Raw genomic sequence first — 16,956 nt, forward strand, 5'->3', positions numbered from 1 at the left:
ATGAGTGGAGTCGGTTGGTAAAGATACTAAAAAGTAGGGGGCTAAGAAGAATGGAACCTTGTGGTACTCCCACGTTGACAGGTAGCAGGGAGGAGAGTTCCTGTTGCCAGGCGATGGCTTGTTATCTCCCAGATAAGTAGCTAAGGAACCAAATGAGAGAAGAGCGAGTAAGTTTAATGGTGGCAAATTCAAGCAGTTTCTGGTGACAGACAGTATCAAAGGTTTTGGAGAGATCGAAGACGACAGAAGAAACTAGTTCCCATTATTTCTGTGTTGGTTAATGGTATTAGTGAAACTCAGGGGGGCAGTTGTCATACTTTGGTGTGGACAGAATCTGTGCTACTTATTAGGTAGAGATTATTAGTAGGTAGTTTAGAAGCTGCATATGTATACATTGTTCTATAATGTTGGAAAGGGGTGTTGGAGAGCTCAGTAGAGTTGCCCTGTTTGTGCAGGGGGATAATATGAGATATTTTCCAGTTTAAGGGGACATAGTGTTCTTAGAGTGGATAATCAGTGCTGGGATAGGCAATAATGTCAGCTGCTATTTTTAGGAATTCTGTAGGTAGGTTATATGCTGCAAGGGTAGTGGGTTTGAGTTTGGAAAGTAATTTTTATGGTGAGAGTTTGAACAGGTTGAAGGAGAAGGTGACACTGGTGTTGCTGGAAAGATTTGTGATAGGTGTAGGAGTATTGTGTTGGTAAATGAGTGAATGGAATTTGTAAAGAACTTATTAAATCATGTCACAATGCTGTCAGTGTTGGAAGTGGTTGTGGGGGTGGATGTGTTCCCGGAGTGATGGAGTTTTTTATGGTGGACCAGAATTTTTTGGGACTGTTGTAGTGTTGTTGCTATGTAACAGAATAGTAAGCTTTTGTCAAGTTTAATTTGGGACTTGGCTTTGTTTCTAAGTTGTTTGCAATTCTCTGGGTTGGCTTGATTCTTATTGGTATGACAGAATGTCCAGACATGGTGTCTGTGCGTTAGTAAGTTTTTGGTGTCATTTGTTAGCCATGGTGCATTGTATGGTTTTATTTTAGTGGTTCTGCTGGAGGCTAGCCTATTTAAAATATTGAGGAAGGTGGTGTTAAAGTAGAGTACAGCAGTGTTGAGGGGAAGAATTTTTAGAGATGACCAATCACAGACTTGTAAAATGAAAGAAATGTTTGTGAGTCGAAGTTCTTTTTGTTATGAATTATATTGAAATAGGTTTATCTGAAGGGATTAAGATGATGTCTGAACAAGTAGGTGGGTAGATGAGGGGATATATTACATTATCAAACTTTTAAAAGTTCGAATGTCATATGTTCGACACCATAGGGTCAAACTTTTAAAAGTTTGAACGTTTCAACTGAGATCTCCGTACAGTGCAGAATGGGAAGATTTCCCTTTCCTGCACTATGGTTCCATCTTGGAGTTGGCATATTTAAAGAGCGGGGGGTGTGGGGGAGTGCAGGGAGGCTTGCCCCCCCTTGCTTAAAGCGGTCAGGTGGGTTTTTTCTGTTTATTTTTTTTTCCGCTTTTCGAGCTTTTAAAAGTTTGATCATATGGCTTTGACCATATGACATTTGAACTTTTAGAAATTTGATAACGTAATATACACCTGGGTAGATGATTGCTTATGCTATCAGGAGACAATAGGATTGGAAGGTTAATAAAGCTTTGTTGGTGAGGATTAAGTCTAATATAAATTGCCTTTTGGAAGTTTTGTCTATTCTAGTGGCAGTTTGAATAACCTGAGAGAAACCATGTAAGTTAATGAAGTTAGTGGGATTATCAGTGTTGTAAGAGAACCAGTCAGTGCTGAGGTCACCTATTATTATGGTTTCTTGTGAAAAAGTTGAGGAAATCCAGTGAAGCATTTCCTCAGTAGTGTTGGATTTATTGCCATATAAAGAAAGGGAAATAGTTCCGTTTTTTTGTAGTTAAGGTTGTATAAATGTATTCTGTTGGGAATAAAGCAACATTTAGTTGTACTGTGGCTGTCACTAACAAACAGTGCTACTTTAAGATGAATGTGTTGTGGGTGGGATTATGGATGGAATGTAGAATAACTTCCAAAGACATGAAACAGAAAAGCTCTTACAGCAACCAAAGCACTTTATTTAACACTACAATTTCTTCCACGTTTTCGTCTTCTGCAGCAGACTTTATCAGATCTGCTTTGGTTGCTGTAAGAGCTTTTCTGTTTCACTTCTTTGGAAGTTATTCTACATTCCATCCATAATCCCACCCACAACACATTCATCTTAAGTAATAGCACTGTTTGTTAGTGACAGCCACAGTACAACTAAATGTTGCTTTATTCCCAACAGAATACATTTATACAACCTTAACTACAAAAAATGGAACTATTCCCCTTTCTTTATTTTTTCTTGCCCATTGTTTGACACACCAGTTATTTAATTCCGCAACACAAATACATGTGATTCTATTTCAAGTATTGCCTAAACCTCCTTCTACAATCACTGCTATGCAACACTCTCTGTCAGCTGTTACCTACAGCATACACTAGAAACCTGCATTCTCTAACCTAGCACACCTAATTAGCATAAATATTTCCACCACTTTGCCTTCAAGTTCATAAACTAGGAAATTATTTATTTTTTATTTATTTTATTTTACATTTGTTAACCGGGCTAGTCCAACTGGATACATGTCCATTTTCAGTAGAGGCCCGGGGAGAAAAGCTCCAAGTTCAAAGACATTCTATATTGCATATTAAAGTATACAGAACAAAAACAATTAAAACAAAAAATTATTACATGACATTAAAAAGAGTTAATCATCTTCAGTATAATAAAATTATCAAGAAGCACTGAAAGAATATGAATAGAAGTGTTCAGTATAATAAGTAGTACTTAGGAAAGACAGTGTTAGGAAATAAGAAAGGTGGGTTAGTTTAGAAAATAGGTCCATGACTAGTTCTGAGAAAGAAATTTATGTTTTGATGGTAACAGATAGTTTAAAAACACCAGTTAGTCAGGGTTGGTACAAGAGCATAACCAGTGGTTAGAGAGGAAATGTTTTAGGTTCATTTTGAATAGTGGGAGAGAGGTTAGGGTTGTAAGGTTTTGTGGTAAGTGATTCCATATTTTCCCAACTGAATTAGAGAATATAGAGTCTCCTGCTGAATTATTTGATAAGGAAGTGTGCATCAACATTATTTTAGTGGAGCGTAGATTCCTCAAGTTATAATATGGTGTTATGAGGGTAGAGAGAATTGGGGTGTTGTTGGGTTGGTAAAGGACTTTATGGGCGATTATAAGTTGGTTAAATTGTAATAGGTGAGGTAATTCAAGCCAATCTAGTTGTTTTAGATTCTGACATCGATGAGTCCTGTATGGAGAGTTAGTGGCAAATCTGGCAATATTATTATACGATCTAGCTAGTTTGTTAAGATTATTTTTAGACAGATTGGTATATATGGGGGAAGCATATAAAAGGGTAGAGATTAAGTGGGTTCTAGCTATTGTGGTTCTGGCTAGAGGTGTCAGGAAATGTTTGATTCTATAGAGGGATCCAAGTTTTTTGTTAGTAGATTTTATTGTAGTATTTATGTGAGTGTCGAACTTTAGTTGATTGTCAATTGTAATACCTAGGAGTTTGGTGGTGGGGTCTGGGGAAATAATGGTACCATTGTTGGATATAAGTGTAAAATGAAGAGGGGGAGACAAGTGAGAGGGTGTAAAGAGCAATAATTAGTTTTTTTTTTGGGTTGAGGAGAAGACAGTGGTTGGAGAACCATTGTTCTATAGTGGTGAAGGATTTTTGTGTGAGAGAATGAAGTTCAGTTTGGGATGAAGCTGAACAAATGATTGTAGAATCGTCAGCATATTGAATGCAGGTAGAGAGTGGAAAAGAGAGATGAAGGCCATTTATAAAAATGGAAAATAATAGTGGACCTAAAATGGACCCCTATGGGACACCTAGGGAGGTGGGAAGGAGTTCAGAAAGATGGTTTTGCCATTGAACTGCTTGTTTTCGGTTATCCAGGTAGGATGTAAACCAGTTCATAGCAGAATTATCGAGAGATAGTGACTTTAGTAGGTGGAGGAGAAGTTGATGGTTGACCATGTCGAAGGCTTTGGATAGGTCTACAAAGAATGCTGAGGAAAGAATATTATTATTGCGATTTTTGTTGATGCAGTTGGTAAAGGATAGCAAGGCTGTGGTGGTACTGTGGAATGGCCGGAAACCATGTTGACAGTTAGCTAAGAGATTATAGCGGAGTAGGTGGGTTATTAATTGTTTGTGGATACATTTCTCCATTATTTTAGCAAGTGGAGACAGTAGAGCTATGGGACGATAGTTAGAGTACTCAGTGGAGTCACCACCTTTGTGAAGAGGAATAATGTGTGAGATTTTCCAAATGGATGGGATAGTGCCTTCTTTTATGGTTCTATTGATCAATATGGAGATTGGGTAGGCAATGGCTAAGGCTCCTAGTCGGAGGTATTCTGCTGGTAATTTATTGGCTGAATGGGGTAGTAGGTTTTAATTTTTGAAGAAAGGAAGAGATATAGGAGGTGGGTATAGGTTCAAGGTGGAAAGGGGGAGGAGTGGAGTTTGTACTGGGCAAATTGGAGGCATCAGGGTTTTGTTGATTTGCTAGATTTAGTACAGCAGAAGTAAAGAAAGTGTTAAAAGCATTTGGTGTTTGTGTTGGACAGTCAGGGTTGGGGCCTAGTGGATTAGGTGTGGCTACTTTACCTGGGGATAGAAGTCTGTTTATAGTAGACCAGAACTTTTGTGGTTGCTGAAGGGATGATTTTTGAAGTTGGATATAAAAGTTCTTTTTGTCTTGTAGGACAGCTTTTTTAGTTATGTTTCTTTGTTGCCTAAAAGTTTGGTGATCAGTTTTGTCTTTTGTGGTACGCCATTTAGCCCAAGATTTGTTCCTGCTAAGGATTAGCTTCTTAGTCTGATTTGAGCGCCATGGTGCCGGTTTATTTTTCATTCTTATGGAACGCATTGGGGCATGATGGTCTAGGATTGCTAGGAAAGTAGTATTGAAGTAAGTTACTGCTTCATTTATTGGGAGGGACTTGAGTGGTTCCCAGTTGCATTGTTTAAGTTCGGTTAGGAACAGTTCTTGATCAGAATGTTTTTTGCTACTGGCAGTTCTGACTGGAGTAGAAATATTTAAACTTGTTTTATGTCTGATTATATATATTAGAGAGTGATCACTAAGGTCATCTGGGAGGGTTCCTGTTGTGTAGTTTTGCTGTGGACAATTTGTTAGTATCCAATCCAGGATGCTTTCTTTATTATTAAGTTTATTTGTTCTAGTTGCAGAGTTTATAGCTTGTGCGAAGCCATACAGGTTGATCAGGGTGGATGGATTGGTATTGTTACATGAAAAGTCTCCTAGTAGTATTGTTTCTTGAGGGAGATTTGAGGAAAGCCAGTTTAGTAGGTCTTCTAGTATAGTAAGGTTTTTACCTGGTGGAAGATAGGTGCAGATGATGTTAACTGATTTTTGGTGGTTAAGCTGTAATTTAGAAATAATTATTTCTATGTTGTTTTCTGAGGGTAGTTTATGGTTTATTTTGCTGATTTGTAGTCTTGCTTTATAGAGAATTGCTACCCCCCCCCACCTTTTTTATTTATACGGTCCTGTCGAATGATATTATAACCTGGGGGGATAATTTCAATATCTTTTATTGCGGGTTTGAGCCATGTTTCAGTTAAGCAGAGGATGTCGAACTGGTGAACATCTAGAAGAGCATGAATTTGAGGTATTTTGTTGCATATACTACGTATATTTATATGGGCTATTAAGAGTGATTTAGAGGATTTGGTTGATGGTAAGGGGATAGTATTATATTGGTTACTGTTAGTGGAGGATGGGTGAGTCTTTGGGCCTGGGTTGGGATGAATGTCTCCATCTATTAAGGAGTGGAATAAAGTAAAGCTGTAGTATTGGGGAAGTTTACAATGGTAGTCAAATAACTTTCTATTGTTAAGTATTGAGTATTTAATATGAATTAGTCGATGATATTTAGCTTGGAAGTAGCTGGGCTTGTAGATGGCATTGAGAAAGCTTGTGGATAAAGCAGGAAAAGACGTTGCAGTGTATTTGGAAGGGATGATAAGAGTAGAGAAAAGGGGTTGTTCATAGGAGGTTAAGAGGTAGGTAGTGGTAAGAGTAATCAATAGTGAGAGTCCTAGTAAACATTGACGAAGAGTAATCAATAGTGAGAGTCCTAGTAAACACTGACGAAGAGTAATCAATAGTGAGAGTCCTAGTAAACATTGACGAAGAGTAATCAATAGTGAGAGTCCTAGTAAACACTGATGAAGAGTAATCAATAGTGAGAGTCCTAGTAAACATTGACGAAGAGTAATCAATAGTGAGAGTCCTAGTAAACACTGACGAAGAGTAATCAATAGTGAGAGTCCTAGTAAACACTGATGAAGAGTAATCAATAGTGAGAGTCCTAGTAAACATTGACGAAGAGTAATCAATAGTGAGAGTACTAGTAAACATTGATGAAGAGTAATCAATAGTGAGAGTACTAGTAAACATTGACGAAGAGTAATCAATAGTGAGAGTACTAGTAAACATTGACGAAGAGTAATCAATAGTGAGAGTCCTAGTAAACATTGACGAAGAGTAATCAATAGTGAGAGTCCTAGTAAACACTGACGAAGAGTAATCAATAGTGAGAGTCCTAGTAAACATTGACGAAGAGTAATCAGTAGTGAGAGTCCTAGTAAACACTGACGAAGAGTAATCAATAGTGAGAGTCCTAGTAAACATTGATGAAGAGTAATCAATAGTGAGAGTCCTAGTAAACATTGACGAAGAGTAATCAATAGTGAGAGTCCTAGTAAACACTGACGAAGAGTAATCAATAGTGAGAGTCCTAGTAAACATTGACGAAGAGTAATCAATAATGAGTGTCCTAGTAAACATTGACGAAGAGTAATCAATAGTGAGAGTCCTAGTAAACATTGACGAAGAGTAATCAATAGTGAGAGTCCTAGTAAACACTGACGAAGAGTAATCAATAGTGAGAGTCCTAGTAAACATTGACGATGAGTAATCAATAGTGAGAGTCCTAGTAAACATTGACGAAGAGTAATCAATAGTGAGAGTCCTAGTAAACACTGACGAAGAGTAATCAATAGTGAGAGTCCTAGTAAACATTGACGAAGAGTAATCAATAGTGAGAGTCCTAGTAAACACTGACGAAGAGTAATCAATAGTGAGAGTCCTAGTAAACATTGACGAAGAGTAATCAATAGTGAGAGTCCTAGTAAACACTGATGAAGAGTAATCAATAGTGAGAGTCCTAGTAAACACTGACAAAGAGTAATCAATAGTGAGAGTCCTAGTAAACATTGACGAAGAGTAATCAATAGTGAGAGTCCTAGTAAACATTGACAAAGAGTAATCAATAGTGAGAGTCCTAGTAAACATTGACGAAGAGTAATCAATAGTGAGAGTACTAGTAAACACTGATGAAGAGTAATCAATAGTGAGAGTACTAGTAAACATTGACGAAGAGTAATCAATAGTGAGAGTCCTAGTAAACATTGATGAAGAGTAATCAATAGTGAGAGTCCTAGTAAACATTGACGAAGAGTAATCAATAGTGAGAGTCCTAGTAAACATTGACGAAGAGTAATCAATAGTGAGAGTCCTAGTAAACATTGACGAAGAGTAATCAATAGTGAGAGTCCTAGTAAACACTGACGTTGGTTAGGCATGGTAGAAGGATGAAAAGTGGGCATTAGAGGAGAAGAAGAAATAGCGAGACATCCTGTTGTCTCCCTAATTAACCTTTGAAACACAAAACCCTATTACATTCTACATCTTCCCTACTTTCCCTCTATCAGTTTCTCCTTTAATTCTCCCTTCACAAATATAGCTTTTACTTTTCCAGTCAGTTGCTCTTTAGAGACCCCCATCGGCATGCTACATCCTCATTTCTACCTTTTCTCTTGGTCACTAAAGGCTTTGTGTGACATGGTAGAGAACAATAAATTTTGCATCCACACTTTTGTCGAAACTCAGTCTGGAAACAAATGTCACCTTTTCTCTACATTGCATTCTGATTTTAACAAAGTCTTCCCCTCATTGTTTATGCTTCATTCTGTCTCTGCACTACTACTGCTCCCTCATTCTTCTATATCCAACTTAATACTAGCATTTATCAGTACCACTCTTTATCTCTCTTCTGTACTCCCTGAAACTCTCTACTCTTCATAGCTTTCTGTCCCCTTTTGTTCCTATCTCTTCCCTGCTGCCAAAGTAGTGGACTGCTTCTTCTAGTCTCCAAGCTCTGCCCTACAGCCTATGTTCTCTGCAGGCTGCTTCTTCGTGTCTCCAAGCTCCACTCTACAGCCTATGTTCTCTGCAGGCTGCTTCTTCTAGTCTCCAAGCTCCGCCCTACAGCCTACTCTCTCTGCTGTTCATCGCACCCTTTTCCGCTGAAACAGGATATATTTAAAGTTTGTCTGATAAGTCTCCATCCTCTCCTTCAGCTTGATTGCCATTTAACCTTCTTCCACATACTTCTAAGTACATTATCACTTACTATATTTTTCTCCATACATGCCTATAGCTATCTCATTTCTTACACATTAAAAACTCCTTGGTGGCATTACACTCCAGAATGTATTACAAATTCTGTCTCCAACACATTCTATTGCACCTCTCCTACAGCCCCTTCCCTCTTCACCTGCCCTCCATAGTATCTAGCCATAACATGCATACTCTTCCTTGAAGCGAACCTTGTATAAGTCTGAAATATTTGCAGCTTCCTTACTCACTCAGTCTCACACTGTCTCCGTTATCACCTCACATTAAATGTGCACAGTTTTTCAGCAAACATGTTCTCTCTCTGCTTGACCACCATGACATGTCACAAACTACCAAGTAGTTATCAGCCCTAAAACACTATCTCCACTATGTCACCTCACAAACTACCATTACCCGTAAAGTGCTATTCCCCACCATGTCACCTCACAAACTGCCAAGTAGCTATCACTTCTAAAACATTACCCCACCAAGTCACGTCACAAACTACCAAGTAGTTATCAGCCCTAAAACACTATCTCCACCATGTCACCTCACAAACTACCATTACCCGTAAAGTGCTATTCCCCACCATGTCACCTCACAAACTGCCAAGTAGCTATCACTTCTAAAACATTACCCCACCAAGTCACGTCACAAACTACCAAGTAGTTATCAGCCCTAAAACACTATCTCCACTATGTCACCTCACAAACTACCATTACCCGTAAAGTGCTATTCCCCACCATGTCACCTCACAAACTGCCAAGTAGCTATCACTTCTAAAACATTACCCCACCAAGTCACGTCACAAACTACCAAGTAGTTATCAGCCCTAAAACACTATCTCCACTATGTCACCTCACAAACTACCATTACCCGTAAAGTGCTATTCCCCACCATGTCACCTCACAAACTGCCAAGTAGCTATCACTTCTAAAACATTACCCCACCAAGTCACGTCACAAACTACCAAGTAGTTATCACCCCTAAAACACTATCTCCACCATGTCACCTCACAAACTACCATTACCCGTAAAGTGCTATTCCCCACCATGTCACCTCACAAACTGCCAAGTAGCTATCACTTCTAAAACATTACCCCACCATGTCACGTCACAAGCTACCAAGTAGTTATCACCCCTAAAACACTATCTCCACCATGTCACCTCACAAACTACCATTACCCGTAAAGTGCTTTTTCCCACCATGTCACCTCACAAACTGCCAAGTAGCTATCACCTCTAAAACATTACCCCACCATGTCACGTCACAAACTACCAAGTAGTTATCACCCCTAAAACACTATTGCCACCATGTCACCTCACAAACTACCATTACCCATAAAGCGCTATTCCCCACCATGTCACCTCACAAACTGCTAAGTAGCTATCACCTCTAAAACACTATCCCCACCATGTCATGTCACAAACTACCAAGTAGTTATCACCCCTAAAACACTATCTCCACCATGTCACCTCACAAACTACCATTACCCGTAAAGCGCTATTCCCCACCATGGCACCTCACAAACTGCCAAGTAGCTATCACCTCTAAAACACTATCCCCACCATGTTATGTCACAAACTACCAAGTAGTTATCACCCCTAAAGCACTATCTTCACCACGTCACTTCACAAACTACTGACTATCACCCCCTAAAGCACAATTCCCCACCATGTCATCTCACAAACTACCAAATAGCTATCAACTCCCAAACACTAACCTACACTATGTCACCTCAGAAACTAACAAGTAGCTATCACTCCGAAAACATCATCTCCACCATGTCACCTCAGAAACTACCAAGTATCTATCACCCCTAGAACACTATTCTCCACAATGTCATGTCACAAACTACCAAATAGATGTCACTCCCTAAAACATTATCTCCCACTCTAAGGTCTTTTATATGCTCTTTACCTTCCATAGTGAATACTGATCCAAATGTATTTAATGTTTCTCCTCAGTTTTTCTTTCATACACAAAATCATCAAAACGCACAATGGAGTTAACTCAGTGCAAACACCAGCCACAAAACCACTAATCCAAGGAAGAAAATTTGCACTTTGAGGAACCAGTGACAACTCTGTAGAGTTTATTGAACAAAAAAAAAATCATCATTGCTAAAACTTCAACATAGAGCCATTAGCTTTTTAAACCATCTTGAGTTTTTGGTCAATAAACTTAGCTAAAGAATGTGTCTTTGACACAATGTCAGCTGTGATGGGTCTTAAAGGTGGATCCAACACATTTTTATGGACCTCAGGGATACCAAAGATGGATGGTATAGTAGGCTTATCAGTATATAATAAATTAAAAGTATCAGCATCATTAATCTTATGTGGGAATCATGTCTGGAGTAGGCCGCATTATTTTCATTTTGGACACACAGGAATATTTCCCCATCGCATAAAATGTCCATCATTTAATGTACAACATCGAGTCCATAATAACAATCCCCCTCCTTGTCTGCTCTGATAATGCTTAAATTTTTGTTCTTTCTTAATTTATCTAGTAATATTTTCTCTTCATATGAAAGATTTGAATATACTTTATTGTGTTTTAATTCCTCCCTGAGTTCTTTTTCAACTGCTAATTCAAACATTTTTAGTTGAGGATACAACGGGGGTGGGGTGGGGGGTTGAATGTATTTTTCTTTCAAAGTTTATTAGATTCTATTCCAGGTCTATCATTAGAAAAATATCAGTTTAGGGTCCATTTTTCTGGTGAACAATTTCAAATCAATAAGTACTTTACTAATGTCACTTTTTTATTAGGAATAAATTTAAAACCTTTCAAAAATAAATTAAAAAAGGTTTTATTAATATCCAATATACTGTATTTAAAAATCTAGAAGTTGTTATATGTGCAAATATATCCTTCTTGCCTAATGTCCACATCAGTAATTTCTATAGATCCACCTCTACCTTGTTCATCCCTGCACATGGGGTGATAACAGTGGCTTATTTCCCATCTCTCCTTCCCTTTGGATACTTGTAATACATTTTTGTTTTTTAATCTTTCAGAGTATCATAGTAGGGGAAATCTAAAGTGTCATTCAAATTATAAGACTCATTCCTTTCCTCATATGTTCTGTATTTTTGCTGTCCTTCAACTCTAGTTAATTCATATCCCTGTTTCTGTCCTCTTGAGTCCTGATGTGGTGTACTAAAAAATTTTAAATGCTTTGGTTTTGGGTAGCTTTTCTTTTCTTTATACTCTACCTTATCTCTTTCTAATTTATCAGCCTTCCTCTTTACCAGTATAGCACATTTATCTATTTTAACCATGATATCATGGTATTTTTATTATAAAATATGTGGAAAAGGGTTGAGTTAGCATCTGATGAAGTCTCTTCAAACAACTGCAACATCACATAAAACCAGTCTCTAATAAATATACTTACCCTCATACAACACTGCTTTCGACCAGTCATAGTACAACAACTGCCTAGTATCCTTTGTCGACACCTTCAACAAGACCAGACACAAAGAAAACTTTCTCTAAACACTGACATTGACGTTGTTTCTGATACTTAACTCCTAGGTGTAACAGTAGATAATAATATAAAGTTTGTTCTCTACACATAAAAAAACTTACCAAAAATTAGGCATGCTTTATAGATCTAGGACATTTCTTAGAAGCCCATCTAGAAAAACTCTAGGCAGCACATATTAGCATCTTTTCTTAATGACTTTCACATATTGATTAGTCTACAGTTCATTTTAAAATCCAAACTAAAAGAATGCTACAATATAATAATAAGAATTACATATGTTAGTACTATGCTATCTGTCTTTGTAGGCAATTTTAAGCCTCACTAAACTTCCCATCCCAGAAATAAGAATCAAACCTTGTGCTTTGTGTCTAAGAGGTAAAGACCCTAACCAGTATGCCATCCCTCACCCCCAACCTGTAACCCAGCTTTTTTGCAGCCAGTCAATCCTACCATACATATCACAGGTCATTAAATCACTAACATGGCTAGAATTACCCCATCACTTAGCGTTCACACAGCTCCTGCTAGCATACAAAATAATACACAACCCTTCCTAATGTCCATCTATCAGCTACATCCTTCACCACTGTCTTCCAAACCGGTACCTTCCCTCAGCTATCAAACAACTACTTGAAATTTATAAATCAAAATCTGTAGGACATAACTTATATTCCAAGTGTGCGGACAAATTTTATATCTCCATCCTGATCATGTATCAGGACCTTACCTAACACCCATTTATTTAAGTCTTTACTAAAAGAATTCCTTGCAACTCTTGGTTCTGTTTCTGCAACAAAAGTGAAACTGCGTTTGCTTAATAAGCACTAATTAATGAAGAAAATGAAGGATTGTTTCAGATAAAGATGGAAGATTGTTGAGTTCAGCTTTCTGTTTGAGAATTCTTGGGAATGTATACCTGTGGAGTAATATACATGGCCTTACAGCTTTCTTAATCTAAAAACCTCATAAAAATGTACTTCTATGAAATGTTTATGAAAATGACAATACTCCTTCAGTATAACAAGATTTTCATCTCACATTTGCAGTTTCAGAGGCCTTATGATTATTCACCACCATTTCGCTTTGGAACAGTCCCAAATGGCAGTACAGAGAGAAACATCCGGAATAACTACCCCGACATGCACCAGTATATGGTAAAATACAATCAGAAAGGAGTACTTGATGCTCTGGTCAGCTTAAAGTCTGGGTTTGTATTCTCTTACGTATCATTCTGTATCTTCTGCTTTGTAAAGTGATAGCTTTAGGTAAAACAGAATAAAACAATTTTGTTTTGCATGCAGCTTATACATAAATATTAGGCATAGTTAGCCAATAGCATTAAAAAAACCAAAGAAAAATGAAAACTTGATATCTTCTACCATTACTACTGAAGCTTCAAGCACTACAAGAATATTTTGCTCTTTATTTAGCTTGGTCTGATTTTGTTTCATTTGGAACAGGCTGCATATCTGACCTCATGTACTGTCCTTAGGGGCATGCTACTCTGACTGGGTTACAGTTCTATTCAAATGAGTTGCCTGCATCTGATAAATTATTTTCTTTAAAGCTTTACCTGAAGTAATTAAACTTTGAACAGCTGCAAACACTACTGAATGAATAAGCATGCGGATCACCGTGATATGTGCTACTGCCAATACCAACGGCGTTAGTCCGGCTGGTACATAAGTGTCTGTGATGAGACCTCGACTCCCTTTAAGTACCTATTTATGGAGGACATGCAGCAGGTACTAACGGAGGCATGAACGCTTGCTACTAAAAAATCCATATATTAGAAATGGAAAAGCTTTTCTAGGTGGTGCCAACAATGGGGTCTATATCAGATTGTCAAATGCTGACAACTTCAAAGCTTCAAACTTCGAACTTGAAAGTTCAAATTCCAATGTCAAATAGCAAAAAAAAACCCCACTCAAAACCCAAAACAAACAAAAAAAATGCTCTATGCAGGGGGGCAAGCCCCTGCACCCCCCCGCTACGTAATTATACCAACTCTGTGATCCCGCTCCAGTGCAGTAAAGGGAAATCTTCCCTTCCCACACTCTATGGTGATCTCTGTTATATGTTTCGACGTTTTTACACTTCGAACTTTCAAGTTTTAAATTTAGTGATTTGAACTTGTCAGCATTCAACATTATGATATAGACCCGCCAACAACATATCTTACGGCCTTTCTTATTCCTCTATCAAGGTTCATTTATCAGCTGTTTCAGCATGTCTGCCCATAGATCCTCCTCTTCCAGTTGCAGTCTCATGTCAAAATGTTTTTTAAAGGGGTTTTGCATAAGAGGCCTCCAAGAAAATTGGTGGCCCCTTCTTGGGATCTTAATTTTGTTTTATTGATCACTCTGACCTCTGTATGAAGAGCATCTGACTTGTAAGCATTTATGGTGAGTCAACCCTATTTAATTTCCCACAGAGATAGGGTTTCTTTGAGAACTAATTTTTCTTTAATGCCTAAAATGATACCCTTATTTACTTTAAGCTAAACTATCCATTTCTCCATTTCCTTTCCTTAACCTAAAAATAAGAGAGAGGACACTCCATACCTTCGATAATCACTGCCAACTCTGATACTATCTTGACAGGACTAGATCTTTTAGATCTTCAGATCTGTTGTTCATTTCTTGTGAAGGTAAGATGAAGGGACAACCTGTGTCAGTATAGGCTATGTCCAAACAGTTTTCTAAGGCTATTACCTTAGAAAACTGTTTGGACTCAACGCAATAAAAGTATTCCAGCCGGGGTCAAGGCTCACTATAACAGACCATCTATGGCTTTAGGGAAAGAGCTGAATTCTCGAAAAATTCTAGAAGAATCTATTTTTCCAGGCATTACAAGCTTGATTCATTCTGTATCTCCAGATCAGGCTTTACTAAAACCATTCTTCAGGGGCTCCTGGACCCTACCCCTTCAACCTCCCAAAAATTGTAAGCTGTGGTAATCTACCCATATAGCTAAAGTCATTGCATCAGTGATCAATATAATGAATGTAATACAGTTATGTAAATAAACTTATCATAACGGTAGATGTTTGAGTTATCATTGTTGCAGTGGCCACTCCCTTAATCCGCCCCCCTTGTTTTTTGATGTGTTGTTTATGCATTGTCCTTTCAGAGCTGAGCTTCCCTGTCTCTAAGCATGAAAGCTGTAAAGAGCTTGGCACCCAAACCTGTCTTTTTAGTCACCTAAGCTCTAGCTGACTGACTGAAGGTGCCGGGAAGCTTTGGAAGCTGGCCGGCTGTCATATCCTAAGCAGAGTATAACCCATATAGCATACACTCATGACAGGTTTGAATATTAATTTGGTGTAGAGAGATGGGAATTTATGTTAAATGACTGGTTTAAACAGAAATTTGGAAGTTGACATGTGATGTTACAGGGAACCAAATAGCTTTTACATGAAAAAGGCAGTGACAAGTCATGGATATGATGGAGTTATAAAGCAGCAGATACTATTGATAGAGGTTTGTAGTTTTGTTGTATTATTGTGTGAGTTTTGGACAACAATAGACAGAACATTCTCTAGTTTTGAGGTTAATACATTTCTGGCAACAGTGTCCTTCATTCTCGATAACATATTTATTAATTTATACCTGAGTTTCGATTATGAGAGACCTTTATTGGCTATTAACTTAGTATGTTAATTAAAGGATAGAGTTAGGTCTAGTTTCAAGCCATATCAATGGTGTGACACAGTGAAGTAGGATCACGTTATGGTTACTTACAGTGAGTCAATCAATTTGTTTGTGGTTTTATTGACTTTATTAAAGCTTTCAGTGGAGTAAAGTCAAGTTTTCATTCCCTTTGTTCCAGTTCAGCACTCTGTTTTCTTTGTGTTCATGGTTTTGGAAGGGAGCTTTTTTACTTTTTGTGGTATCCTAGTTTTTGAGTGTGGAGGTATGGCAACCCTACACACACACACACACACACACACACACACACACACACACACACACACACACACTGTCATCATAGATCACATACCCCACCTCCATCTGATTACAGTATTGGATGCACACACCATTTCACATATATATATGTATATATAGGGTTCTACCTGACATAGCCGAAACCACACAACACCGACAACCACATCACCGACACCACATATTCGACAGTCCATAAACACGAAACCACACATAACCGACAACGAAATAACCGACGGTACACAAACACGAAACCCCATACACTGCACACACCACAATAACAATTATTAAAAACAAAACACATCCCCATTCCACAAACCACACACACAACACAAGCACACCAAAATCCTTACAAGCCCACACTAAACCTTACCCTAACCCTAAGGTCCGTCACTATCGCACACTTACCTACCCGCTCCCTAACCCTAACTCACTTAACCCGCCCCTATCGCTGGCTAACGCTAACTCACTTAACCCACCCCTATCGCTCCCTAACCCTAACTCGCTTAACCCAGCCCTATCGGCCCCTAACCCTAACTCACTTAACCCACCCCTATCGCTCCCTAACCCTAACTCACTTAACCCACCCCTATCCCCACAGACCGTCAATCTCCACACTTACCTGCATACTCACACAGCCTTTCCCCATGTCGGCATCCTCGGCGTTGGTGTTGTCATCCGGCGTGTCGGTCTTCTGCATTGTCGATGTTCTGCCACTCGCGATCGGTCTTCTTCACTTTCGATCTTCTGGAGCTCAGTCGATGTCGGTCTTCTGCGCTGTCTCGTGAAGTCAGGTAGAACCATATATAGATATATATATATATATATATATATATATATATATATATATATATATATATATATATATATCAAACTATCTACCTGTCTATACAAGTATATGACACTTAGTCATATACTCATGTAATCAAGTTTAACAAGATCAATAAAAATTGTCAAACAAAATCAGAAAATCAAAAAA

General features: G+C 38.2%; 1 protein-coding gene across 1 annotated transcript in view; it reads left to right on the plus strand.

Annotated features, from left to right (window-relative positions):
• Positions 1 to 16,956, plus strand: part of GRIN2A (glutamate ionotropic receptor NMDA type subunit 2A) — a 1,242,307-nt gene that overhangs the window by 711,603 nt on the left and 513,748 nt on the right. Inside the window, exon 8 of the mRNA XM_044089077.1 lies at positions 13,080 to 13,240. Within this exon, the coding sequence (XP_043945012.1) occupies positions 13,080 to 13,240 (161 nt within the window). The remainder of the gene's footprint in view (positions 1 to 13,079; positions 13,241 to 16,956) is intronic.

Source organism: Protopterus annectens, chromosome 12.part0 (assembly GCF_019279795.1).
Source record: "Protopterus annectens isolate FY-2018-M chromosome 12.part0, PAN1.0, whole genome shotgun sequence".
Lineage (NCBI taxonomy): Eukaryota > Metazoa > Chordata > Ceratodontiformes > Protopteridae > Protopterus > Protopterus annectens.